Raw genomic sequence first — 27,280 nt, forward strand, 5'->3', positions numbered from 1 at the left:
TTCTGAATCCAACACGCACGAAATCGAATTGTGCAGTCATTGAACTCACATTGTCTGAATCGGTTTGTAACACTACTTTCCAGTAAAAACTATCTGCAGACAGGGCATTTTCTGCTCAAAGAATCCATGCACACATTTTGAACTGATGCATACTTGCTTCTATACCACAAAAAGGATCTCGATGCTTTTCCTTTTCAAAGGCGTCAACACATCTAGATGGTTTGCAGTGTCAGGATCTATCGGATGATTGGCAGTGTCAGTGTGCAAACTGTGCAGGATCTAGGTGGTCAAATGCACGACGGCTCACGGAGGTCGCCAGATGAAAGATTCAGAACTAGGAAGAGAAACTAGATGATTATATGTCCAGCACTCAGTCAATGGTATACCATAGGAAAACACAGGTTATGCTGCCATAGGGGTAGATTTTGCATCGGCTTGAGGGGTAAAAAAAACATCCTGGACATCTACAGCTCAATTCGATTTGAGCCCACAACAGATTCAGAAGCAATTTAAATTTCACCCCGAAATCACAGGAGGATAACCCCTCAGTGAGGCACAGTTCTCGAGGACCCCGTGTGAAACAGAGGGCCACATACAAGCTTGAATTATTCTACATTCACATATCACTACAAGTTGGAGCAACAACCCATGATTAGAGACTAGAGAGGGGAGGTCAAAAAAGCAGAAGCTCCTGGTACAATTGTTCCGATAGTACAAGTACATTGCGACATTGGAATGATCCCATATTTTTTATACATGAAAGGAACTAAACACGCTAAGAAAACAAACCCAAGTTTTCTCAAGACGCTATCTAGTAGTTTCTGTAACTCGTCCAGTCTCCTCCCTACAGTTATTAACACCTGAAAGGGGTCCTGAGTCTCGCCCTTAAACTCGCAGCAACAGTTTTACAGCTGAACAGAGATTATGATACCAGATCACCAGCCTTTCTACTTCAAGGAGACTATCCATGTTATGCAAGGGAGGTGCTGAGGGTACAAATCCAGACTGAAAATGGATACTCCATAGTACCTTCCCATACTGCAGGTCGCCACCCCCTAAACAATCTGGACGCAGGCTGGTGTGTCGGACCTTGGACCTGCAATTGTCCGGTAGACATACAGTGTCTCGACAGGGCTCTCATCTGTAAGCGAGTCCAAGGGGCATGCCCGTCGAGGATCATTCATGACCTCCACACTAAGGCGGGGCATCTTGCGTGCAAGCTGTCTGCATGCGCCCAGGGTCAGTGAGCACGACGACATCCAAAGGGATCGCATTGTCTCCAGCTTGGCAGCATTTGCCAGCAAAGGCTTATCACCAAATGGGCAGTCCCTGATCTCCAGCTTCTTCAAGCTCTTGCAGCCCGAAAGGATGTAATGAAGGCCCAAGTCACTGTTGCCAGCAAAGGCGATTGAAAGCATCTCGAGACGATCAGCATGTGCCCCGATGGATTTAAATACACGGTCTGTGAGAAGGCCTGAGACAGAAAGCCGCCTAAGGCCCTTGCATGATTCCACAATGGCACTAAAACCTGCATCAAGAGGCTGATGCGTGATGTAATCTGGTGTGTGCGGCTCTATGATGCATAGGCGGAAGCAAGTGAAGTTGGGCCGGTTCTTTGCAATGGTAATAAGGGCCTCATTGGTCATCCGTCTGCAGAAGTAGAGGACCGATTCCAACATTGGGCAGCTGGCAGAGACATCAACAAGACCTCTTTCAGTCAATGAAACCTGCTCGACTGCATCGAAAGGAGAAGAAGGGAAGACCCGCAACTCCTGCAGTTTATTACAAGATGATGCCACAATAGCAAGACCGTGGTCCTCAATTAAATCCATCACCTGAAAATTGCAGCTTTAGTGTTTAGAAGAGAATCTTCAAGAATATATATGATGCTCTAAAACAAAGAGAAGCAATTCACTTAATAGCACTTTGAGAATGAACTGAATCACTGTAGAAAGCCTTCTATGGCATATTAATTACTGTATTGTCAAACAAGGTTCATGTTTCCCATGAAGATAAAAGGCAGTAATTCCAATAATTTCATGTGATGCCTCAAAATACAATGTCATGACATGCACCCTAACCAAATAGTGGTGCTTACTGCTCTAAAAAGTATATGCACAGGATCTAACGATTACTAAAACAATCGAAACAACATTTATGCAGGTAATTTCACTTCCTAGAAATCAAGTGTTCATACCAATATGCATACGAGAGTAGTTTAAACTTTAAAGGTAAATTTCAAAAACTTAGTTACGTAAAAGATGTGAACAAGGGTTGCATACCCATAAGAGTTGCAGATTTTTGCATCTGCTAATGAATTTAATCAGCTCAGGGCCTCGTACAGTAGCATAACTCAAATTTAGTGATGTGAGGCCCTCACATACGGAATAAAATGCTGGCAGGTACTCTGGAACAGCATCCCAGGCCCCAGAAAGCCTTCTTAGGCTTTTACAACCAGCAAATGCTGCTTCAAGTTTTGAAAAGAGATTCAGATGGTAATCCGCGGAGAATCTTCCTGTTCCGAGCTCTACAATCTGAGGAGCCTTGCGAAGGAGGCTAGCAAGCATGTCAAGAGGAATAGAATTGTTGACCTTGAGAGTCTTGAGGTTGCGGCATCTGGTTACTAGTCGTTCAAGTACAGCTATATTGACATCCCCTTCTAAGCATGAAAAATTTAGAGTTACCAAAGAAGTGAAGGATTCTGGAAAGAGACTGAGCCAATTAATAGAGCAATCCTCAATCTCATTCTCCTGCAGGTCAAGTTCTCTTAGATTCCTGCAAACAGAGTACAAAAGTTAGGAGATGGAAATAACAGCTTAATAGATGATAAGTCATACCTTGAAAGAACAGTGAAAACTGGAACATCACATTCAAATAAGCATGGAGATTTGTGAGGGGAAAACACTAAAATAACTACAGGTAGACTTTAACTACTGCAGGAAAATCCTCAAAACACAACTGGTTACAGAAACATCATAGAACCTATACCTATCATTAAGCAAATATTTTCCTTATATTTTCTATTTATTACTCCAGTTATACGTGACTTGCTTAAAATCAATACTGAGTCTTAATCCCTGAATTTGATTACTTGAACAAAACAAGTTACATCATTTCAGTCACATGAATACAGAATATGCTAATTTGCTATTGTTTGATATGACTTATACACTGCAAGAGATAGTTAAATTCAAACCTATTACAAGGGAAGCTATATCAGGAGAATTCGCATTAACTATGTCATGCAACTAGTCCACAGTTTGTGTCAAGTTATAATCATGCAAATCACTGCATTGCATACTGCGAGAAAGAATATAAACAAAAGCAGACAAGGGACGATTATCAAAAAGCTGAAGGCCTCCAACAGACAGCATCAACAAAGTCCCAGTTCAGAATTAACATCTCCCACGAGTTTTAGAAGACTCCCGCATTGGTCTGAAGTTAAATAAAGGAAGCAATAGCAAAGCAGCAACAGATACAACACTAGCTTTCTCTGAGACTAGCCAATATTCAGTTACCCCAAACACATGAATAAGGGCAACACGTGAAACATACTTTCTGTTAATATGAACAATACTTGAAAGCCAAAAAAAAGGAGAAAAGAAAAGCTAATAATTGTAGATAGCGTATACACGTCATATTGCTTCCTGGCATATCATGCAGATGCTTGGGACAAACTATAAACATTGAACTTGGTACTTCCACTTTTTAGGTTATATTCATGCAGAAATAATATATAGTATCTTCTAAACATAGAACCATCCAGAAGCAGGTGCAGCAAATTGAGGTGCTTTACGGGAATGACCAGTACAAAGCAATATTCCTCAAGGAATGACATTTCAAAAGAAAAGGCTTAGTTCACAGCCAGATCAGCACCTACTTCCACTGTTACAGGATTAATTCGGAATCTCTGAGGATGATCAGCAGGTATAAACTAGACGCGGCAAAAAAAAACATGTATGGCACCTTGTTTCTAGTACAGAACACAAATATGTGCATTTACAGTAACAATCACAAAAATCTGTGTTATCCAGAACCAATCCGTCCTCATTCTGTTTGTGCTTGCACAATTGTAAAAACATATTTTATTGTGTCAGAAACATTTTTTTGCGTCTGTATAAGGCACCAGTGTATCAGAAACTAACCACACTATCAGGTCATCCGTGTTGAAGTGTTTCTTGTCACAATAAACAATACAAATGACACAGCTTTCCCATGGTAAGGATCAAACTAATAAAAACTCAGTATCTTAGGCATCAGATTCTTAAAGCTCCTTTTTTTCTAAAAGGTGGGACTTGATCATAAATCTTTTTGGAGAGATACAGCAAGTCCTTCCTAAGTAAATTTTCTTGCCTGCGATTAAAATTCAACAGTCACACTAATAAGGCGAAGATAATGCGCTCCTACTTATAAGTCCTCGATGCAAACATTATTGGTATAGGAGCAAATACAACATATTTCCACCTAAAACAAGATAGCAGCTAGAACTTAAGGACAAAAGGTAGGCACGCACAACCACACAAATGGGAATCTAGATGTCAAAAGCATGCTAAAAGACTTGATTCTTTGAATCCAGGTTGAGGTTTATATCAGGACGTAACTCATTTGAATCTCAAGCATAAATGAAAAGCAAAACAGTTCAAGTCAGATCTAGCATCTCATGAGGTGGGGAAAATACAATTGTTTAAGTAAAGGTGCGTCCAATTGGTTCTAATCTTGAAACAACCCTATCATTTTGGTGGAAAGATAAAGGGGTGCATCCATCATTGCCCAGCAAGTAGAAATGTTTATTCTGCCAAACCCACAGATCCGTGCAAGAAAGCAAGAAAGATGGCACCTCCACAGACCAATCACTCAAAATCACAGTAGAATCCATAGTCAAAGCTTCCCAAGAGGAAAATAAGGCTTACTAAGGAATCCAAGCTAAGAAAGGTCAAGCTTTTGATGGTGACATGAGCAACAAATTGTATCAAAGTTCACTAAAATCCTTTCTGGAAGAGTACAAATCACTCTTTTGACACGGACAAGTAGGAATCTAAAATAGCGCACGAGTCTTCACCTTGGGGCAAACCTTGAAACACTCCAGATCACACTAGAACAAATTGAAGGCTTACCTTTTGTACAGTGAAAACCAAGTATAGATCAAATCTAAACTGGAGCTTAGCACTATTCACAAAATACTACTAAACAAGACCACAAAAAGAAAGATCAAATGCCTAGCTCAAAATCATCAAAAGTAGTTTATCCTTGAGATGAAAGCCAAGTTCAAACCATTTTCTCCTAACGAGGAATTACTTTAGATCACAAAAACCCAAAACGACACCAATAAATCTTGGAGCTTTAGATAAATGGGAGGGAGAGAAAAAAAAACAAGAGCATTTCGTCAAAGATTCCTCTTAAGTTTCCGAAGAGGTACTCCCAGAAAGCTCAAATCTTTGCGCAAAGGAAACCAAGACCACGCAAAGCTTTGGTTTTTAGCTCAAATCTCAGCCTGGATGCGCTGCCTCACCTGCAGCCGGCGGCAATGGCAGCGAGCCCGGCGGTGCTGAAACCCTCGCAGGATACGAGGCGCAGCACCTGGAAGTTCCTGAAGGAGGCCGCGATCATCTCGAGGCAGTCGTCGGTGACGACCATGCGCTTGAAGCTGAACTCCTCGAGCAGCGGCCACCCGTCGGCGGCGGCGGCGACCCATGGCGCGGCGGCAGCGCCCCAGCCGGGCGGCACGAGGCCGAAGTCTGCGAAGTGAGGCTTGCCCTTGACCTCGACGGCGCGGACGGACGGGAACCGGTCGACGGCGTCCTGCGGGGACGCAGCGTAGCAGTTGGCGACGGCGAGGCGACGGCGCGAGCGGCGCTCGGCGCGAAGCCAGGAGCGGCAGGCGGCCGCGGCGGCGCCCCGGTCCGAGTCCGTGGGGAGGAAGGAGAAGGCATGCTCCCAGACCTCGTCCGGGAGCGCGTGCCACGGCGGCAGCGCGGCGGCGGCGCCGCGGCCCATGGGGGGGGCGGGGGCCGTCGGATCGGGCTACCCGGCGGCGGGGACGGGCCGGGGGAGGAGCGCTGCTGGTGGCGGCGGTAGGGCTCTCACCGGGGAGCGCATCTGGCTGCTGGAGCTGGAATGGGGGGAGCTAGCTGCTGCTGAGGGAGCCTCCTGTGGTCTTCTCTTCTGCCTCTGCCTCTCTCTCTCTCTCTCTCTCTCTCTCTCTGGCCTCTTTTTTTCATTTTATTTTTTGATAGGGAGTTTGATTTTCTTTATTTTTTTGCTCATATTTTTTTCCAAAGTCTACAGCCTATAGGGAGAGGGAATGAACAGTGATGGGAGTGGCGGTAGGAGGAGAGGGTCTTGTTCAGTTTGGGGCTTTGGGGCTGTTCATGGGATTGTCTGTGGAGCAAAATGAACCAGACCAGCATGTGGTTTCTGAGACCATTCAATTGTTTGTTGTCCACTAAGACAATTCATAAGCATGTTTTGTTGCATCATTTGGTCTTAATTTTTTATCATAATATCACATATGGACCGCATAGAAGAAATATTAAATGGTTTTTTATTTTTATTTTTTGGACAAACACGTAAATATATGGCATGATTCGCGGCTAGATAGGATATGATATTGCTTGGTCTAGACTATAGGTTCCTCTCCTCGCATCTCTTTTTTTCTTTTCATCGTTCCCTAGAGTTCGCTAGTCCATCATCATTTATAGATTTAGAGTCACTCGTTCATATTTTTCATGCTGCCATTATTGCTAGTTTCTTCACAACCATATATATTATAGCTTATTTTCTTTCACATCTTCATCTTAGTGATGGCTGACATGCTAGATTTTGTACATGTATCTATTTCTTTCTGTAGAACTCTCCTGAATTTTTATGAGTAAGTTTATTTCATCTTATATGTGTTTCCTTACTTAGTTCCCATGAATTACCTATTCAAATGTCTAGCTTGTGCACGGGACCTTGGGAGGCGGCGGCACAGAGGATCCTGCAGGGGTGGGGGGTTGTGGTCCCACGCAGAGTGGGCAGTGGAGCCATCAGCGCCATGGCAGCATGTGATGGGGGCATGGGCCTCTGGACCTTTTACTGCCCCGGTGACAGCAAAATTAACCAAAAGATATCACGAGCTATTTTTACTTTCACCTTTTTTGACCTGCTTGCCCCCCGTCCTCTCTCAAATCCCAATCTCGAGAAATCATCCGTCCTCGCCTTTTCACTGTTGGAACCAATCCGATTGCAAACATCTTTTGGCAGCCTGAAAACACACAGTTAATCCTACTCCAGTTGTAGCACTGCATTGCACACGCACACGCTCTCTAGAGAATTTTACTGCGCTAACATGAATGTAACTATGCTCCATCAGAAAGTAAACTGTTCAGATGCCTGGCCATCTGGTATAAACAAACTGATCATTACTGAAGTGTAGCACTAGCAAGAGATGATAGCTAGCCCCGGCCACCAACTCTTGGCGGCGTCCAGCGCGTATTTTGGATTGCACGTGAGAGATTAGCACCAGCTATTACAATTTACAAGTAACTGTGTTGCAGATTTGATGACCCCCCGGAGAAAAGACATTGCAAGAAGCAATTGTTAATTGCAGCGTTCGCCCGTGCATTTCTCGTTTTCTCTCCTCAAGAAAAAACTCCTCGCAAGAGAGAACACTACGAGAAGACAACAAAATAAAGTGTAGTATATTTTTCCCGTGACAGCACACGCAGTACAGCTACACTGTCGTGCCATCCATCGGTAACCCGCTGTCACCTTCAGTAATCCTGCCAAATGACAGCACCGGCACTAGCTGATACCAGTATCTGCATTTTCCCTGCACATCAACTGCCTTCCAAGAAAATTCCCTCTGCAAAGAAAAATACTACTAGCTTGCCTAACAAATAATTTTATCTACTACTGTGTTGCTCTCTCTCTCTCTCTCTCTCTGTGAAAGTGTTACACCTGTCACCCAACCATCGCTATCTAACCCACTGCCACCCTCAGCAGCAGTCTAATCTAATGATCTGAGCAGAACACTACTAGTATACAGCATTAGCAGGTGGTAATTAATTGCGCGCGCGATTAGTCTAACCGGCGACGGTAATCTCGACGCGCGCGCGAGAGCCCTCCTCCCCCGAGAGGCCGAAGAGGCGTGAAGGAAAAGGGTTTCCGCCTGCGGCCGCACGCGCCGGCGGCCAGCGGTGGAGCCGGCCCGCTGCCGCCGCCGCTAATTGCCCCGGTTAATTAATGAGCCCCTCCCCTCCCCTCCCCTCCCCGCCTCGAACCCCGTGATCAGTCGCTCGCTAGCCCCGCTCCAGATCAAATCCGATTTAATTAACCGGGGCAGTAGATCGTTATTATCGGATTGTCACGGCCTATAACTGTAAGATGTCCATTTTGGTACCTCTTACCACAGTGCAAATGGAAGGATTTTCAATTCAGATTTAGTGGCGCACAGGTGAGATAGTACTACTAAATCACTTGGTAAAAACCTGGAAGAAAAGCTACTTACTACCTGGTTACTGTAAGAAAATCACCACTGTAAAGTTAGGCCAGGTCAGTCTGGGCGCGTGAGGTGAGGTGAGATTTTTGTTCTTGCAACAGGCAGCCGCTGCTGTTTCTGCGCCTCACCGTTAGGCTTTGCTGACCAGAAATGGTCCAGGCGATCAGTGTCTGTTCTCCTCCTCTTCCCGGCTCGCCGAGACGACCGGTCGTCCGGTCCCGTGCGCAGGGATGAGCAGCGCCAGTGCCACGGCCACCGCATCCTGCAAAGAGATCAAACCAGCCCACTTTTGTCTCGCAGCCCCGAGTCTCTGATGGTTTGCTTACAGGCTCTCTGCGTGTGGATTTCCTTGGTGTTTGCCCTTACGGGATTTGAACGAGAGCGACGGATTGTCGCAATTTGTTTGTACTTGTTCAATAGTTGGGTGATATTGGACGTTTTTTGCATTCTTGACCACTTTAGGTAGGACGACGGAGCATTGTTTTGAGAAAAAAGAAAAATGTTTGAAATTGGAGTGGCTCCTCCTCTGAGATTTTCTTCCAAATGTTACTTCAAGCATATAGTCACGTAAGTATAATCCTCGTTGTGAAAAGATCAATGCTTTCCCACGGCAAAGGACAGATGAAAGATGCTCCTAAAAGAACAAGTTTTCGGACCATTTCTTTTAGCTAGGTATGCATGTACTTACGCATCATGCTCAACCCAAAATCAAACCATCTCTGCAAAAATGGTCCTCGGCTCATCACTGGGATGATGATACCAGTGGTACCCGGCCCTTTTCTTAGGAGCTTCAAGTTCGACCCCCTCTCTTTCTCTCTCTATTAATTCCCTGGCCGGCAAAAGGCTACAAGGCGGCAGCGCTGCGTCTGCATGCACACCCCTGCTGCTGCATCACCTCATGATGCCCACACCATTTCTTCTATTTTCCCCCCCTTTTAACCTCCATAAAAATGTTTTCTAAAATTTATCAGGGGAACGGGAAAAGGAGGGACGCGTGCATGACAGAAGCGAGGGGGAAGGAGAGGAAGAGGATAGGGGAGCGTGGGCCCCGCCGTCCAGATCCGATTGACCAAATCATTTGGGCGGCGAGATTACCGAAATGCCACCCGGGTGACGTCACCAACCAATCTTTTTTTTGCTTTTTCGCCTCTCCGCTCCCGCTTTTGCCTGACACGGTGGGCCTGGCGGCTTTTCCAGGCCTGCGCTCGGGAAAACATCATCGGCCTCTTGCTTTTCTTTTCCTTTATTTATTCTCTTATTACCGTATTTTTTCCAGGGGAGGTTTATCTCGTCTGGTTTTTATTTGGCACGGGGCGGTGGACGCGTGGCGGTTGGGGAGGAGCGGGTCGGTAGATTACGCGGCCGCACAACGCACATGCCGTGTGGTAGGCTCCAATCCAATCTGCTTTGCTGCCGATCTTGATCCGACGGGAAAGGAGCGCTGAACCGTTGATCGTAGATAGTATTAGTATTATACCATTTGTATGTAAGATATGATTACTATAGCTATCATTTTTTCTCAGGGAATATAAAAAAATGCAAATGAAGCTGTTCGTTTCTTTTCGAAACACGCAGTGCAGAAGGAGAGTGCAAACGGAGTTGGATGCGAGAACAGGGAGCAAAGGTGAAAAAAAAAAGAGTACTTCTAGTACCGGGCTTCAGTTTTATTTTTGGCAATACTCTAAACCTTTGACCTTGGAAAAAAAAGAGAGAAAACTATAAGGACGCCACCTCACCCGCCTGCCGCGTGCTCCGAATCTCCCCTTGCCTCCTGCCTACTTCTGAGGCGTCAAACATGCTGTGCGAAATATAACCTGCAGGCAATTCCTCCCCTCCGGCCGTCACAGCAGCCTGCTACTCCCTACAAGGTCCCTCTGGTCATGGAATTTTCTTGCGCGAGATCCAGCAGGTTGTTGTTAAGTACTTGCATGCTAGCAGCATGTAATCTGTGAGATGACACCTCTAGCCTTGGAACCGCGCAAACGCTTTGTCTCGGCCTCGCTACAGCAGCCCAGGCGACGCAACACCACGCTACAGCGCTCTCCTCGACTCTGGATTAGACGGCTCACTCGATCACGCGGCCGACGCGGCCCCACTCGCACAGGCCCAATACCGCCCGCCCGCCCACCAGTTCACCACCACCGAAAAGAAAGCAAGCCCGACCTACCAGTCTTTCTCTGCATTGCAGCCACAGCCCACAGCGGCCGCCGCTGTAGCGCCTGCCGCCCTGCCTGTCCCCGGCTCCCCGCTCCCCCTCGACGCCCGCCCACGCTTGCCGTCGCAGCTTCCATTCCATCAGCCAAACCGACGGTGCGTGAGCGAGCGGCTCTGAATGTCTCCGACGGATGAACGGACCGGTCGGCTGGGGTCACCTAGCCTAGCCTAGCCAAGCCTGCTGCAGGCTCCAGCCGCCTCCCATAGGCGGAGATAATGCCTGAACATGCGCGTAATCCTTCCGGCTCACGTTAAGAGAGGGAACTGTTTCGAGAGGACTCGGACCTGGCTGCTTGTTCGGGGCCGCTGCATGAGCACGACTCGTCTCCGGTCAGGTCGGGGTCAGGGAGCAGGCAACAGTGTCCTTGTCATGGCTGGGGGTTTCCCTGCAGAAAAAGGGTACTTCCGACAATCCTACATCCACAGTAAACAGAGGAATAGTGTACTGCTGAATTGAATAAATTTGACCGAGATAAAAATGCCTAGTATAGAACCTAAGCTCATCTTAGAAACTACGGCGACAGCATCATCGACGTGAATCTTGGAAACTAGATCCCGCGCCCTACTCTACTCTACGGACCACCGGGCACCCAACACACAGGGAACTGCAACAATCTGGAGACCTCACCAAACTAACCTTGCAGCAGCATCACCTCCGCCGCTTCTTGGAGAGGATCGCGGCCAGCCTCTCCCTCGCGGTGGTGAAGCTCGTCGGCGTCGGGTGCTGCCCGCCGGACCCGCCGGAGCGTCGCGTCCTCTTCCTTCGCCCGGCCCTCCTGCCCGCGAGGCGCTGCCGGCGGATCTCGGGGTCGGCCCAGCCCCTGCCCCACTCGGAGGAACCAGAGAAGGGTCGTGGGTCGTTCATCGCCAGTAGCATAGCTGCGTCCGGGTGTGCGGGCAGGGGCTCCTCGGATCGCGAGTTCAGGAACTTCAGCCCGTCTTCCGTCAGCTCCGGATGCTGGATTGAGACGCGAGGCTGCAAGATTGATATGCTGTTACTTGACGCCCATCATTAAATGGCATAATACATAACAGTTAATCAAATAGTTATGTACAACTCGCTTATCCTAGAGTTGTACGAATGTGACTGTATGAGCCAGTTATCAGTGGAAGTTTCCATATCAGTCAGATGTCACTAAAATCTTCCCTTGTTCTAGAGGGCTAGATGCGTAATGTAGAACCAGAAGAAGGTTCGACAGTTAACATGTTTTCTGAGAAAAAATGGCAGGAAGCAGGCTAAAAGGAGTCAAATTAATAGCACGCAGAGGCTGGGAGCAGCAGGCTGAACATGAAAAAGCAGGACATCAGATTTTGTAATGTTGAATGAGGATGTAAGAACCAAAATAAAGAAACCACTACTAGCTTCTAAATGTCCACAAACTGTGGCATGAACAGTAACAGAAGTTTTGTGCCACGCATCACAACAACATTGAGTTACAAATTATAAAACAGATATACGAGCTACTACTAAGTAAATTGCTTACCTTTCCAGCTGCTTCCTGTATGTATCCCATGCCTTCTAATATACGAGCAAGACCTTGCCACCAGATCTTGTCAGTTGCAACGTACCTAGGAAGCTATAAATAATCTTTAATCACAACAACAGTTTTGGCAATTGTTGTTAAGAATCTATGGTCATTATATTAAAAAAATGATAAGTGGAATGATAACCCAAGTATTTCTTTTGCTGTATACAAAAACTTTATCAATCTATGGTCCATGCTTAATAAGATCAGAAGTCCTCGTTTACTGCTAACATTTTTGTAAATTATAAAATGGAAAATCATTAGAACAAACCTTTTCCCGTATATGACCGACAACCATTCTGAAATTAGGTTCTTTCCCAAACCTTCTCCGGCCAGATCTGTAATGGGGTACACTGTTGTAAATCATATCTTCAGTTTCATCACCCTGGATAACAATTATATACATGAAGTTACAACAATATAGAACGACCAAAAGGATGCTATGTAACTAAAATTTATGATATTGAGAGCAGCTCAATTTACTTGTCACGAAATTTCCTATTCACAGACATGAGTGCAAAGGAGATGAGACCATGAAAAAGGGAAAATGTGAAAATTCTTGCAGATTGAAATTGCATCTGGTGTCTATCTATCCATAGTAAGTTAATTACTAAATAACATTAGAAGGGATACCTCCTCATGTTGCTTTCAACAATGTGACCAGGCAATTTTAGATTATCAGATGTAAGGTTTCTATAGGAATAAAGTTTCTACACCACAAGTTTATACATAAATTAGTGCAGTAATAGTAGTATTAAAGGAGAAGGCTGCTCCATTGCAAAATTTTTGAGTTTATAAATAAAAAGCTCTTTCCTCTCCTGAGAGCGGGGGGGGGGGGGGGGGGGTGTTGAAAGATATAAGAGACTGAAACTAGATATGTATTAGATTCCTGTAAAGAACAAAAAAATGGAACTTGACTCTGAAGATGAGTGGAATTACTGGCACTATATCCACATTATCATTTTCAACTTCATGCAGAAATTAAACAAGAAAACTCGTCAAGGTATGACTAAGCAAACATACTGGCTTCCTCAAAAGCCAAGTTGAGAGTTTGTCATCTCCTTATAATTTTTGACATTACGTTACAGTATTAGAGTTCAGAGCTAGAATAGTATATGGTCACCAGATTTTCACTGGATACTCACACTTCGACCCTGAAGGACATTCATGAACACAATTGCTTCTTCCTTGAAATCATGCATTTGAGGAGGGCCATTAATACAAACGTCACACCTGATGTCAAAAGTGAAAAACAGATATAAAAAATGTTTGCAATCATGAATACAGCTTCACATGAAATTGCAAGAAGCACATCCTTGATTTGTATAAGAAGAGGCATGGAGGAAGTAGAAAAGTACATGTCACATCTATCAGGACCAAATTCCTCTCCGAAGTACTTCACTAATATTTTGGCTCTACATGTTGAAGTGTTCAAAGAATAGCTGCAGAATAAAAGTATATAACATTTAGCAAATGTACATGCCATGCCATCACCAGAGTTTGAAAGCTAGAGACATACTGAAAACAATCACGTAGCATTCTATATGCAGCCTTTGTCTGTTCCTCGCTTCTTTTATTAGGAAGGAGTGTTGGTGCTCTCAAAAAATTACAATACAGAGCTGCAGATGATATCAGGGGAAAATAGTCACACAGTGTAGGAGGGAATAAAGCAAGGCTTGATAATAACTGATAAAGGTAGTGCATGGTAACAAAAGCTCTGGTTTATAAGGTGTAGTTAGAATAAAAGATAAAGGTACTGGGAAATTTTCAGCACATAAGTCCATTAAAATCTATCGCCATCAACAACTTCCAATTTGCACTCGAAAATTCAAACACAGTCAATCAATAAGAAAAGACAAAAGCTTGCATGAAAACTTTCAAATTTTAATGGGAAAATACTGAACAGGGAATAATTTAGTACAAAGACACTAGTAGAGCTCCAAACTAAATATCCTAACCACTGGTATCTTCAAAATTTATGATCTTGATTGTTTTGACCAGTTTTCAGCTGGGTTATTGGTAAAAACCAGAACCAAGATACTGATGTTAAAGTACTTTGCTTAGGAGGCCCATTGTCGTCACAAACTGATGCCTGAAGGCTTCATTTAGTAGTTGCAGGTAAGCGTAAATAATACATGTACAACTCTCGAGTTAGAGTATGATTCAATTCATCACTCTTCACAAAATCTACAAACAAGTTAGCAACATCACATCTAAGAAAATTGTAACAAATGTGAAGCATCTTAATTCCCAAGTCATAACTCACTGCAATCTGAGAGCTTTCCATCTCTACCAGCACGGCCGGCTTCTTGGTAGTATGCTTCTAAACTCTGCACCAATCAACTAAAGACTGGTTAGAACTCAGACAAAAAGTCAATAAGAATAAAATAAAAGAAAGGTTAAGCCGGCAGGGATGTAACTGGAAATCTGGATTCTAAGGGCTGGTTAGAACTCCTATCTTGCAAGCACACATTTACAAGTTCAGGTGTGTAGCTCTGTCTGACATCAACACAAACAGGGCAAATCTTGAGATGCATGTAAATCTTGAGATGCATGTAAAGGCCTTATAGATATGTTTGAAACAAGTTTGTAAAGAACAAAAATACTGTGTGCTTTGTTTCTCTGAAATAAAGCAGGGAAACCTTGTTTCTAAAAAAAAAACAAGTTTGTAAAGCATCAGCTTCTCTGGCTATTCGAACAGAACAATTTATCATGCATTTTCGCCAAACAGGGGTGTAAAATGACGTGAACAGTTAAACTGCACCTGGAAGTTAGTACCCAAGTACTAAAGGCTACACTAACCTTGTTGGCCCAGCCTGCACCAGGTGAGGCCCCTGAACTCTCGCACACACTCACAGGTAGAGGTAGAAGAAGGGAGAGCAGTAGTGAATACACAAACACACACGCAGGTTGGTGCTGCTCAACTGAGCTGCAGCTGCTCTATTGCCTTCAATATATAAGCAAAGAGATCATGTACAAAGTATGCTCAGCCACTATTCCTACCACTACTCTTCTACTGTTGCCATGCTGCAACTTGTTTACTACTATTACTTAGCTACTGCTGCTAGTAAGCATATGCAACTAGTGCCAGTCATTGGCAAGGCATGGCCAAAAGAGAAACAAGAGCAGGAGAATTAACTGACAAACCTGTGGGAAACCATAGTGAATAATTCTCCTGACATTTGATTTGTCAATTCCCATGCCAAATGCTATGGTAGCCACCACAACCTACATAGAGATAAGGTCATTACAGTCACCCGGGGGGGGGGGGGGGGGGTCACTTCAGATGATATATACTGTTTACTCATCCTTTTTAGACCGACTGTTTGCTCATCCTTCTGAAAAATAAGTCTCTAACAGTTACATGAATGGGAATTTTACATCATCTTAATAAAATGAGATATGAAAAAATGATTTTGCTTATGCCTCTGAGCTTATGTAACTAAAGGAACTACATAAGGCTACACCGAAGAGTTTTAAATATCGACAGGTGAAATAACTTATGCACCAGCATTTCAACACCATTCCATACCACCAAGTTTATAGTAGTGTGGTAAATTGGTAAAACACGTAGTTTTGCAAGCGGGAGACATAGCATAAGAGTCGCAAAGCAAGAACTAATGAAAAACTGACTACATACAGTGAAGATTCCATAAGTACTGAAGCATGGACCACAGCATATCAGGATTTCAGGACATTTCTCATTTTAATTCAAGACAATTTTGCAAGGATTGGCACAGCCTAGTAAGGAAAGGTGTGAACAAGACAATAGGCACTATTGTACTAAGAGATAGTATTGCTGAAATATCAAAAGAGCCTGCTCATCTGAAACATATAGGTATCAATTCCGTATGTACCGGTGTGGATCTAAAATGATAAGGCCACTTAGCTATATCCATGCTAACTGCATCTCATTACAAGTAATCTTTATACATTCAGTACTTAAAGAAGTTGCATGTCATAAATAAAAAGTTACAAATCTCTGAACAAAGATGTAACAAATTTACACATCAATCATCTATTACTTCAGGATCTCTAATTGAAAAATATAAACCTGTTTCATGCTCACTGTTGCCTATATGCAGAAAATGAGAATATAGAAATTGCATCTAATAATGAAGAGTGCAGCACTCCCAATAGCATATTCCAGTCATTCTGAGATAAAAACACAAATAAAATAAGATAGCAGTTACTACCTCCAAGCCATTGCAATGGAACTGCTGATGCACCTGCCTCAAATGAGATTTAGGCATCTGAAAAGAAGTGTCAGATAGCGCCAAACAAATTACAGATTTGTCAATATAAGAGAACAGATAATCACATCAAGAATACTGCAATTTGCAGAGTATTTCTTCTAGAATATATTAGAATGTATGTACAAATGGTTCACACTTATGACCTATTGATTCCATTTCTCAAAGAAAAACGACTAATTTCCTTATGCATACAGAAAACAGTGATGATTACCTTTGCATTATATGCTGCAGCTCTGACACCAGATTTGCAAAGGAAGTTAGCTAGTTCGACAGTTTCTTTCCTTGTGGGTACATAAACAATTGTAGGACCTTGATCCAAACATTCTGACAAGCTGGCTTCGTTGGATTGAGCAGGAAAGGCAGAGCTCTCAGATTGCGAGCCCTCAAGGAATTCGCCACATGAAACTACAAGAGAAAGTGAAGTGTTAATCTAAGGAACTAACATACTCAAAAGAACGACAATTTCAAAAATAAGGTCCAAAGTACTTTTTCTTAAATCATTGAAACTGCACGCTCAAAAGCAAGTCGCCATAGAAAGTTAATCGTCAATTAGTCCATTACCATCAAAATCATCAACTCCTGGATACAGATCCAACTGATTTTCAGTGTTTTCTTTTACCAAAGGCATGCCAGTTTTTGTTTTTCCAACATTCTTATCCCCACAGCTTGCAGAATCAATATTTGAATCTTCATCATCTGATGCACTATCGTTCAGAGAGTCATATGAACTGCTTTCAGAGCCAGGGTCAATTTCATGAAGAAGCTGATTTTCTTTCCCTTTAAACTTCCTTGATGCATTATATGTCCCTATCAGTTCTTGGAAGTCCTTTCTATATGATGAGGCAGAAGTTTTACTGTGCTTTACCTACAGAAATTGGAAGGGGAAGTAAGGATTGTAAGTAGCGCACCTTAGCAAATCGTGGCATAAGATAACTGTTGATCTGCATATGAACTAAAATGTATCGCATTTTGCATGAGGACCAAGGACCTCTTGTCTCTGACAACATATAGAAACTCATGCATCAACCAGTTCAAACCAAAGCTTAGATTATGGAAAAAAGGGGTAGTATCCTTCAAAAATCACAACCATACCACAAATAAAAAAAATAACCACAGCCATCTTACTTTCTTGCATGATTCTTGTAAAGTTCGAGTAATCTGAAGTCTGTAGTTTCAAACAGCATATCACAGTACAATGTTCTACAATCTACACATACGGCAGTTGTATCCCATAGGAAGAACATAAAAAGGAAAACTAGCAGAACGCTAGATCAACTCACACTAAACTGGAGATTTGGACGGAAAAAGGAAGTCAACACGATTTTTGTATCTTCTGACATTTTCAAGGACTTGACAATGTCTTCTCGTACAGGAATAGTTGCGGTAGCTGTCAACGCCATCACAGGAATATCATGCTTCAAGAACTTCAATTTGGTGGAATTGAAATTTTCTCGCAGCACAGATAATTTCCTGTAGTTGAAAAAATGATTTTTAAATACAAAGAGGTGTAACGTACACATGTTGTTTGTTAAGTACAAAACGAAACTAATCACATTTCGCCATATGTAAGCATTAAATAATGATGAAAAGGCAACACTAATTGGTAAACAATAATTTGCACCTTTAATAGAGGATATCAAACACGAGAGCAGACCTATAGTCAGGTCGAAAATCGTGACCCCATTTAGAAACACAATGAACCTCATCAACGGCAAAAAGTGCAATTCCTGGCTTTTCTGCAAGTTTCTTCAAAGGTTCCATTAGTCTGCAATTAGAGATGTTCTAAGATAAGTATGGCAACACATTAATGGACTTTAGCATACCAAAAGCAGAATGGTTACCTTAATACTGTCTCAGGGCAAACATAAACAATCTTATACATGCCAGCCATTGCTTTACCCTCAACACGACTATCAGGTTGTCCTGATCCAAGGAAGCATGCCGATATCCCATGCTTTGCAAGTTTCATGCACTGATCATGCATTAGACTTATCAAGGGTGAGATCACCACCACAATCTTTGTAGTTAGTAGAGCTGGGATCTGAAAACAAAGGGATTTTCCTGCCAGCAGAGTCATTCATGTAATGTAAGAAAAGGAGGCCAAATTGGTAACTGTGTAATGACAATTGACGAGGAAACAACCTTCGAAATTACAGAATATTAAATAGTGTTAAAAAGAAATACCCGATCCTGTAGCTGCTAGAACAAGACAATCCTTGTGCGCGAACCAAGCATCCAAAACTTCCATTTGGAAGCCTTTTAGGGAGGAAAATCCGAAATGCTTTTGCAACACAGCAGTAATTTTGTCCTTGTGGCTGCAATCGGCTCCCAAGTTCTCAACCAAAGACTGCAATTCAGGTCCAAGCTTGGAACAAACATCAACGCCCACTGGTACCCTGTGATCAACGGGAGTCTCTGAACAAGGAAACGAAGTGCTCGCTTCCCGACCAGACCCGTTTCTACTTCCAGCACCTGAGGCAATGTGATCGGTAATGCTGGACTGCCTCAGCCTTCCCCTAGGGTTCCTCAATTGCGTCCCCTTCCCAGCCGGCCGCGGCAGGGCTGCACGCGAGGCGGGACGGCTTGGCGTTCCCCCTCCCCGCCTCGCCTGCCCCGCGCCGGCGCAGGACCCACCCAGCAGGACCTCGAGCGCCTCCGCGCGGCGCGGGCCGACGGCGCCGACCGCCGCGGCGATGTCGTCGAAGTCGAAGCCCATGTCGAGCAGCTCGGCGATGAGGCCGTCGGCAGACACGTCGCCCCCGGTTCCCGCGGCGGCGACGGGCTCCATGTACGACCGCAACAGCGCGCCCCGCTGCCGCCAGGAATCAGCGAGGCCGCAGCAAATCCACCCCCGAAATCGCGACAGCGTTCAGCGATCCGAATCGAGATTTTCTAGGGGCGCGGCGCGGAATTACCGGTGGAGCTGCAGCCGGACGCCCCCGATGTCGCTTCGCGCCCTCCGCCGCTCAGGGCACGGGGATGGCTCGCAGGGGAGGCGGAGGGAGAAGCTTCTAGAGGCTTCTAGAGGGGGGGGTGGGGGAATGCGAGGGTTTCCGTTTCGAATCGCGGGAGGAGGCGCGCCGCGCGGCAGGGAAGGGAGGGAACGTGCAGACAGCGGGAGTGTTTCTTCACGGGCGCCTACCACTAACACGTGGGGCCATCGTGACAGCGCCGCGGGCCCGGACCAATCGGTTTTCAAGTGAGGGCCGGCCTAGTTTGTGTACAAGGCGGCACTGCACCGGCCCAACTGAGGATGAATTATTTTTTTCGCCGTCTCGCAGACCACAAAAGAAACGGAAATGAGTCAAATGACCGAGTGGAGTATGTTTTAGAATCAAGGGAATATTAATTATCTGCTAGATAATTCAGGATTGTTATTGGTCTGATAAAAAAATATTATTGGAAAATTTTCCAGCATGCTATATATGCTTTTTTTTTAAAAAAAAAAGGACCAAACTGCTTTGGCATAACACAACAACAAGACCAAGAGAACCAAGGAAAAACACGGGATCTTGCAACCGGCAGATTTTATAAGAAAAAAAGGGGGACAAAAAAAACCTAGAGAATTATTCACCCCTGCTCCCAGATGCTATTTAGTCCAGTCCTGCCTCTCCTCAGGGCCAAACATTGCCACTTTCTTTTGCCCCCCGCTTGGTGCCACCATTCTCTTCTTTCACAGCTTCCGCACTTTCCCTCTCTTCTTATTCTCCTGCATCCTCTCACCTTCGTCCATCTTCATCTAGCATCCCCTCCCTCACTCCCTCCTTCCCCCTCTCTTTCTCTGCTCCGCCATGGCAGCTCCCGAAGAAGGTCTTGAGCCGCTCAGGTATCAGGTAAGCAGCTAACACTTGACAGTTCAGAGTTTAGACCTACATGTTTGGGCTTTCTTGGAGGCTGATTCTTGGGTTCTGACTGTGCTGGTTGTTTCATTGGCAGACTCTGGCCTTGAAGGTGAGCATCCACTGTGAGGGCTGCAAGAAGAAGGTAAAGAAGGTGCTGCACAGCATCGAAGGTACGTGTTATTCAGTTTCTCAGAGCCTTCAAGCAGTCTTTTTCTCTGAATCAGATTTGAAAGACTTGAAAAACGAGGAGAAGTCTGAACTAGCCTTTTGCTTCGTTTCCTTCTTTGTATTTGGCGTTCTTTGTGCATATGTTTCTGACATCAGGATTGCTGGGTCATGTGTGTTCACGAAAGCTAGCTTCCCCTGTTCCTTGTACTGAACAGAAGGTTTGAACTCGGAGTGCTTCGTGTTCCTGTTAAACCCCAGTTTCATGTTTCTGACCATATCCCATTTTCCCTCGTCTCTGTCAAACCCCTACGGAATTCTCACCCAAAAACTATGAATCCGTGTTGCAAATTTAATTCGAATTTTTTTTCTTGTTACTGCAACGTTTGTTGTCTGTCTCAAATATTTGCTGCACTGATGCATGATGCATCGACTCCTCGTTCACAGGGGTGTACAAGACGGACATCGACATGCAGCAGCATAAGGTGGTGGTCATCGGCAACGTCTCCGCCGACGCGCTCGTCAAGAAGCTCCTCAAGACCGGCAAGCACGCCGAGCCGTGGCCGGAGCCCGCTCCGCCGGCGGCAGCCACGGACGCTCCCGGCGGATCCCCAGGCAGTGGAGGCAAGAAGAAGAAAAAGAAGAGCAAGAGCAAGAACCCCGGGAACAACAAACCCGCGGACCCGGCGCCGGCGGAGGGCGGGAGCGGGCCCTGCCCTCCGGACAAGGCTGAGGGCGGCAGCGGCCCGTGCGATGAGGCGTCCGACGGCGAGCACGATAAGCCTGAGGGTGACGGCGGCGGTGGCAACGGGCCGGCTGGCGCCGGAGACGCTCACGACGGCGGTGCAGGTGGCAAAGTGCCCCCTTTAGCCATGACGCCGCAGGGCCCGCAGCCCATCGCGCCCGCCGCGAACGGCAACGGCAATGGCGGCGGCGGCGGCAAGAAGAAAGGCAAGAAAGGCGGCGGTAACGGCAACGGCAACGGCAATCCCAATGCCAACGCCAACGCCAACGCCAACGCCAACGGAGACGGCGCCGGCGCTGGTGCAATAGTGGAAGTCCACCCGCCGCCGGACGCGCCCACGAAGCCGGCCGCCGGCAACTCCGGTCCTCTCACCACCGTCGTCGACGCCGGGCCGTACCCGCCGCCGCCGGCCGCGGCGATGAGCTACCCGGGGTACTACCCCGCCGGGGTCCACCCGCCGGCGTACGTCATGAGCTATAGCACGGCGCACCCGAGCTCGGCGCTCCGGAGCAGCGCCTACTACCACCCGATGGCCGGCGCGGCGTACACCACGGCAGGCGGCGGGTACTTCTACTCGACAGCGCCGGTGTCGGCGGCGCCCGGGTCGTACTACATGTTCAGCGAGGAGAACGCCAACGCCTGCAGCATCATGTGATTGAGGATTATATTGATCTATCGGTTAAGCAATTTAATTGATTACTACTCCGTACTATAAGATGTTGCAAGAAGCCTGGCTGTGCTAGATTATGCTCTTGTAATGGCCAAGATTGAACTGGTTGTAAGTTTGATGCGACCTGCAACATTTTGCTGTATCCGGAAAAACATATGAATTTTAGATGTGCTAGTAAATTAGAGTAGCTTGGGAACATAAATTGCACCATCATCATTTGTTTGGTTGCTCACAGGACCGATATACAGGGGGCCAGGGGGATCAAGCTCCCCTACCTCTCCAAGATCGATGGATATCCCTAAGCCCCTTTGAAACAAAGAATAAAGAAGAAGGGGTAGGAAGAAGAAGGGAAGGGAGATGCTGGATTCGCCACTGATTGCTCACTGCATTTTTCTGCATAAACTGCACATATATAGTAGTAGGTGAGCTATTCTTTGATCTGTGGCTAAGGAAACATGGTGTGAAGAAGGTATACTAGAAAAAGAGCTAAAGATGAACATAATTTTCTTTTTGATGCAACAAATTGCCTGTAGTGTTTCTGGGAGTCGTATCGCGGTTGCGCTGCGCTATCTATATGTGTTTCCTCTCTCCTTATGTTCCCCGATTTGGTTACAAATATCCATTACAAAGGTCAGCGGTCTATAAATACCCCAGTTAAAACAAACCAATGTACAAGTTTGAACTGCAAGTGTTTTTTATTGTCAAGGATAGCAACGTGGCATATACGGTACACCGGCCAGCAAATTCGTATGCAGCCAGCTTACTCATTGGCGAGTTGGGGAAGAATAGATACTCCAATTTCAAGAAGAGAGGATTCTATTTCCAAGAATATGTTATGACAAATTCTCTATGAGTCAACGAAGAATGTCAAAGTTATGTATTTATGCCTTTACATTGAAGACGGTCTCAAGACATTAGATGAAAAGTTCTTTAAATGACACTTGGCTGTGAGAGAAAAAACAAAGATGATTGAAAACATTTCACTTATCTTTGAACATGTTGATAGTGAGAGAAGAAAGAAAATGCAACCACGGATACTTTCAATGATTCATCAAGTTTGTCTTAAGAAAATTGAGCTACTTTGGACATGAACATGTTTCAAACTCAAAATAAATAGAGCTAATTCAATTCCTTCCCCTAGTTAAGCATGAACGTACATGTTAATAGAACTCAGACTAATAAGAGTGCAACAGACTAATAAACCAGGTCCAACTAGGTTCTCGTTTCAGATAGGAATATGTCCCTTTACCCTTCAAGTGATTTTTGTAGCTCAATAAAAAAATTGAAAAAAATTGTGGCTTGCTACTACATCACACATGGAAGTAGTGGCTTAGAAAGGTACTTTTCAAGCCACTAATGAGTCATGGAGCAGATCACCATGTTTAATTATTCAAGGACGCCAATCTTTGAGCTTTTCAAAGATGCATGGAGGGCTTTTGATTTAAAAAGGCGCCTCACTACGTGCTTAGCTTAATCTCTTGATCTATATTATTCTTAGAATGGTCTCTAGGGACCTTAAAAGAATGGACTGATTGGAGATGGTAGGGGGAAAGGAGGCGGAGAAAAAACAGAGACAGAATCAAATGATGGGACACAAAATCAAATTGTAAGGGTCTTTTAGTCAAATCAAAGCCCAAATTTTCGTGGGTTCAAGATTTACGAAGCAAACAGTATGACAAAGCCACTATGGAACTTGAGGGTAGCTATTTTAGCGTAGCCCTAATGTATCATCATTACACTGCAGTACTAATTTGAGTGTTTTTGTTGGATCCCCCCTTTCTGAATATTTTAAAAGTAAAATAGATCAATAATTAAAGCTTGTTTGATTGGTCTGACAAATAAAGATCTACTCCCTCCATTCATTTTAGTAGGCGTACTAGGATTTTACAAAGTCTTTAGAGGTATACTTTGACCATCAATTTCTCTTACAATATATTGGCCATGATTTTTACAAATCAACCATTTTGAAAGATCTTTGAAATACAAATCTATTCATAACACTGAGCATGTGTAAATTTGACTAATTATTAATCAAAAATTATGAATTTTAACTTTTTAAAATATAATACTCCTATTAATTTCAAACATAGGAAGTATATGATTAGAGTATAGACCCCTTTTAGGGAATAAATACAACACTACAGCTCCTTCTGCGGGGACAACTTGAACCTAGAACCTGCATCACAAATATGGTTTTATGCAGACAATTAATTCTGTTGTTCACAAGTCATTTTGCTAATTACCACATTGGTACAACTTAGTATCTGTATGTCCTTTTTAAATATGAGTTGTTACCAGTTTGAGTACAGCAGCGTTTGCAGAGCCCAATGTTAGGAAAGTTGGCAAGATTCTCAGGAGAGAAAGCAACAATGAGAAGGTTTGGCCACATCGGTTTTCCAATGTTCTTCCACCAAGGCAGCTCCAGTAACAAACAACACAGGAATATCGCAGTGATATATGGTACCGGAAGGACTCCGTTTTTCTATCAAACAATGGAACACTTTCCCATGCATGAGAGGTACAATGTTCTTGTCTTTTGTTTGTTTCCTCTCTCTTGAACGGATTCTTGGCTTGCTTTGTTCCCTAACCACCTACTAATATTATAGGCTTAAGCTTCTCTAGTCTCTTGACTCAACCGAGGCAACAAAGGACAGGGTTGTACGCTAGCAATTAGTAGTAAGCTCAATGCCCTAGAGAAAATGCAAATGAAAAGCCTAGTGTGCTTGTAGTTCCAAGGGTTAGTCTACTCCCATGGCCATAGGTTTCCCCATTCAAACTCACCTGATGAGTTTTGGGCAACCATGGCATTGGCATCCATCATCGAATTTTACGGCTCTTTTCCGATTTTTCGCACCTTGAAAGGTTTTAATGTGTTGAACACTGTGTTGAAACTTTATCATAGAAGCTTTATTAGTTGGATCGAACACTGTGTTGACACCCATGACTTGGATCAAAATCCATAGGGATGAGTTCCCATATTAACTCCCAAATCCAAATAACTCAAAGAACATACAGTAACACCATACTAGTTAGCTCGCCCTATGGACATATATACAATTCGAACATGAGCATACTATCATATGCATCATCTAGATCATGCATGTATGGATCAGCTGTGTGCAGCTATGCATAGTGGCATTCTGCTGCAGGAAGGCAAAGCAGGATCTGACGGGAACAGCTTGTGTGTCCTTGGATCACTCGCTGATTTGCAACAAGGTACATTTGATGTCACTTATCTCCCTTTTTTTTCTCCTTTTTCTTTTGTGGCCCTTTTTAAGTGAACTGAATCTTAGCCTGAAGCTTGCAGAGAATTGACTTCTCTGATGGATGGATCGCCTGAAAAAATTGCAGAAAAGAATCTAAAAAATCTTGCAGCACTTTGCTTTTGATGTACATGTCAGTAGCTTTCACTTTTTTTTTCCAAAAAAAATTGCTTCAACTGTGCGGGCAGGCAGTGCATGAGTAGTATATGGCCAGGTGCATGCATGGATGTACCTTGCTCAGATATTCTCCTTTTAATTTGCTTCTTTTTATGTATTTTTTTTGGAAATAAATTTGATGTGTGCTTGACCCTGGCCAGTTTGATGTCAAAGGGAGCCTTTCTTTCTTTCACTCTCAAACTTATCGCCACCGGCTGATTCTCAAGGGAGGGTCCGTTCCATGCTTCATCTTTTTATCTGATAAAGTGATAATGCATATAGCATCAAAGGCTCACAGACCAACACATATTCTCATGTCAGGAAATGGAAAAGAAAAAGGGTAAAAGAAAGTGGCATTCCAGGATGGATATGTCAGGAGTAAGGAGTGTGTGTGTTTCAGTGTGTATGTTCATAGAGATGAGTGTTTGTGGTGTATCCGTACAATGTTTCATAAAGAATTTGAAGTGTGACAATTGCGTATATTACTCCGTAAATTCCCACCTTCAGATGATTCAGAGTAACACATTTCAAAAACACATCCCATTTGCAGTATTTTGTAGAGAATTTACAGATTGAAGGTCTAAGCCTGGAGCATAGGAGGTGGATACTAAAACTGATTGAGAACCGGTTGTTAGGCTCAAGAGTCAGGACTAAATAATGAAACTATTACTTTCTCAAACTATTACTTTCTCTGTGCGTGTGCGTTTTTGCGAAGAATGAAACTACTACTCTGCATAAAGTTTACATAATTTGTGAACAAGAAATATACATATATGTAAGATCTTGCAGCACTTTATTTTGAGTTGGACCCCACTAACATGATAATCATTGCTGGACCCTCCCTGATGTTCCTGAGGTACGGAGTTGTTCCTCAAAACGCAAAAGATATGCATCGCGGGTACCGGCTAAATTGATGTTTATGCAGGTCCAAATCTTGCTCTAGATCTTCATGTGATCCCTCTAGCACTATCCAGAGAGTGGAGAAAGGAATCCGGAGAAGATTGGTGCATCAGTCTCCATACTATATTCCCATCATCTATAGATCCATGACAGTGGCTGCTGCTGCATATGCTTCATCCTCTCTAACCTCACTGGGGTATTTTTGGTAGCATCTCCTTCTCCTCCTCTCTCTCCTCCACCCGTCAACAACACCAAAAGAATCAGAGAGCAATCCAAACTCTATCTATAGTCTTTTACCAATGAGCAATTGGACTGGTACATACCAAAAGATCTGCACTATTCCGGCAGCATGACTTGGCCCTTTTTGGAATCACAGAAACTCTCCTACCAACTATCATAAAGGAAGTCAATCACATCTCGTGAATTTTTTTTATAAATCCACTACAAATTTTAAGTAAGTATTGCCAACGTGTGCAACCCATTATTCGCACAAATTGCAGAGCAAAGAACTCAACGAAAACAACCAGTTCAGGGGACACGCCCAACTTAATGGAAGTTCTCATCCATATTCTCCTTTGGGACTGATCGGATCGGAGGGGAAGGATTATTGGTACAGGAATTTTCCAGGAGGAATCTGGATCCCACACCAGCCGACACTGTGTTAAGATTCCAAAACTTATAGTGTGTTTTCTGAAGAAGACACTAACTAGTATCTCAAATCAAGGAAAATAAGACACTTCAAGAAGAAATAGATGCCTGGGCTAGTTGTTGTATGCAGGCTTAGACCTAATTCAGGCTAGCCCAAACCTGCATTCACCTATATATGAAAGATCATGTTTTGATTCCTCTGTTCACCGAGCTGAGCTTCGTGGTTGAGGTAACCGGACTATTCTCACTTAAACACCTTTAAGTGAACCCTACAACCGATGCTCGACTTAAACACCTTCGCCTATTCTCACTGCCCCCTCAAATTCCCCACCACACATTGAGTTCAATTTACAGTTTACATCCATTAATCTTGGATTCATGGTAGAAAAATGGAACCTTTAAATGCAAAATTTGCC

General features: G+C 44.2%; 3 protein-coding genes across 7 annotated transcripts; 1 reads left to right on the top strand and 2 right to left on the bottom strand.

Annotated features, from left to right (window-relative positions):
• Positions 1-497: 497 nt before the first annotated feature.
• On the bottom strand, positions 498-6,195 carry LOC112884986 (transport inhibitor response 1-like protein Os05g0150500). The gene is made up of 3 exons (XM_025950648.1): positions 5,510-6,195; positions 2,283-2,775; positions 498-1,835 (listed from the first exon to the last, which is right to left on the bottom strand). Exons 1-3 carry the CDS (start codon positions 5,992-5,994, stop codon positions 1,056-1,058), a joined length of 1,758 nt encoding a protein of 585 aa, XP_025806433.1. The 5' UTR covers positions 5,995-6,195; the 3' UTR covers positions 498-1,055.
• A 3,942-nt stretch (positions 6,196-10,137) lies between these two features.
• LOC112883942 (ATP-dependent DNA helicase Q-like SIM) lies at positions 10,138-19,567 on the bottom strand. Of its 5 annotated transcripts, XM_025949216.1 has the most exons (16): positions 18,660-19,567; positions 18,317-18,536; positions 18,130-18,240; positions 17,756-17,945; positions 17,037-17,340; positions 16,687-16,880; positions 16,416-16,472; positions 15,367-15,447; positions 14,486-14,549; positions 13,739-13,838; positions 13,578-13,661; positions 13,365-13,452; positions 12,491-12,604; positions 12,178-12,270; positions 11,331-11,669; positions 10,138-11,107 (listed from the first exon to the last, which is right to left on the bottom strand). In XM_025949216.1, the coding sequence occupies exons 1-15, from the start codon at positions 19,261-19,263 to the stop codon at positions 11,343-11,345; spliced, it is 2,631 nt and encodes an 876-aa protein (XP_025805001.1). In that variant the 5' UTR covers positions 19,264-19,567; the 3' UTR covers positions 10,138-11,107; positions 11,331-11,342. The 5 variants fall into 5 exon arrangements, 2 of the variants coding, with proteins under 2 accessions (XP_025805001.1, XP_025805000.1); XM_025949215.1 differs by lacking the exon at positions 10,138-11,107 and having other exon boundaries at positions 11,120-11,669; XR_003226997.1 differs by lacking the exon at positions 10,138-11,107 and having other exon boundaries at positions 11,533-11,669; positions 12,178-12,262.
• A 521-nt stretch (positions 19,568-20,088) lies between these two features.
• On the top strand, positions 20,089-22,120 carry LOC112886294 (heavy metal-associated isoprenylated plant protein 35-like). Its single transcript, XM_025952155.1, has 3 exons — positions 20,089-20,308; positions 20,412-20,487; positions 20,930-22,120. The coding sequence occupies exons 1-3, from the start codon at positions 20,267-20,269 to the stop codon at positions 21,880-21,882; spliced, it is 1,071 nt and encodes a 356-aa protein (XP_025807940.1). The 5' UTR covers positions 20,089-20,266; the 3' UTR covers positions 21,883-22,120.
• The last annotated feature ends 5,160 nt before the right edge of the window (positions 22,121-27,280 follow it).

Source organism: Panicum hallii, chromosome 3 (genome assembly GCF_002211085.1).
Source record: "Panicum hallii strain FIL2 chromosome 3, PHallii_v3.1, whole genome shotgun sequence".
In the NCBI taxonomy this organism is placed as follows: domain Eukaryota; kingdom Viridiplantae; phylum Streptophyta; class Magnoliopsida; order Poales; family Poaceae; genus Panicum; species Panicum hallii.

Bases quoted from the DNA above. Each gene is read 5' to 3' on its own strand.
- LOC112884986 (XM_025950648.1), bottom strand. From the start codon at position 5,994: ATGGGCCGCGGCGCCGCCGCCGCGCTGCCGCCGTGGCACGCGCTCCCG. The intron at 2,776-5,509 runs GTGAGGCAGCGC...CTCTGTTTGCAG, and splicing joins GCCATTGCCGCCGGCTGCAG to GAATCTAAGAGAACTTGACC. The intron at 1,836-2,282 runs GTATGCAACCCT...TGCAATTTTCAG, and splicing joins AAAATCTGCAACTCTTATGG to GTGATGGATTTAATTGAGGA.
- LOC112883942 (XM_025949216.1), bottom strand. From the start codon at position 19,263: ATGGAGCCCGTCGCCGCCGCGGGAACCGGGGGCGACGTGTCTGCCGAC. The intron at 18,241-18,316 runs GTAACCATTCTG...CTCTAATTGCAG, and splicing joins TGCCCTGAGACAGTATTAAG to ACTAATGGAACCTTTGAAGA. The intron at 13,453-13,577 runs GTACTTTTCTAC...TTTTGACATCAG, and splicing joins GGTCCTGATAGATGTGACAT to GTGTGACGTTTGTATTAATG.
- LOC112886294 (XM_025952155.1), top strand. From the start codon at position 20,267: ATGGCAGCTCCCGAAGAAGGTCTTGAGCCGCTCAGGTATCAG. The intron at 20,309-20,411 runs GTAAGCAGCTAA...TTTCATTGGCAG, and splicing joins TTGAGCCGCTCAGGTATCAG to ACTCTGGCCTTGAAGGTGAG. The intron at 20,488-20,929 runs GTACGTGTTATT...CCTCGTTCACAG, and splicing joins GGTGCTGCACAGCATCGAAG to GGGTGTACAAGACGGACATC.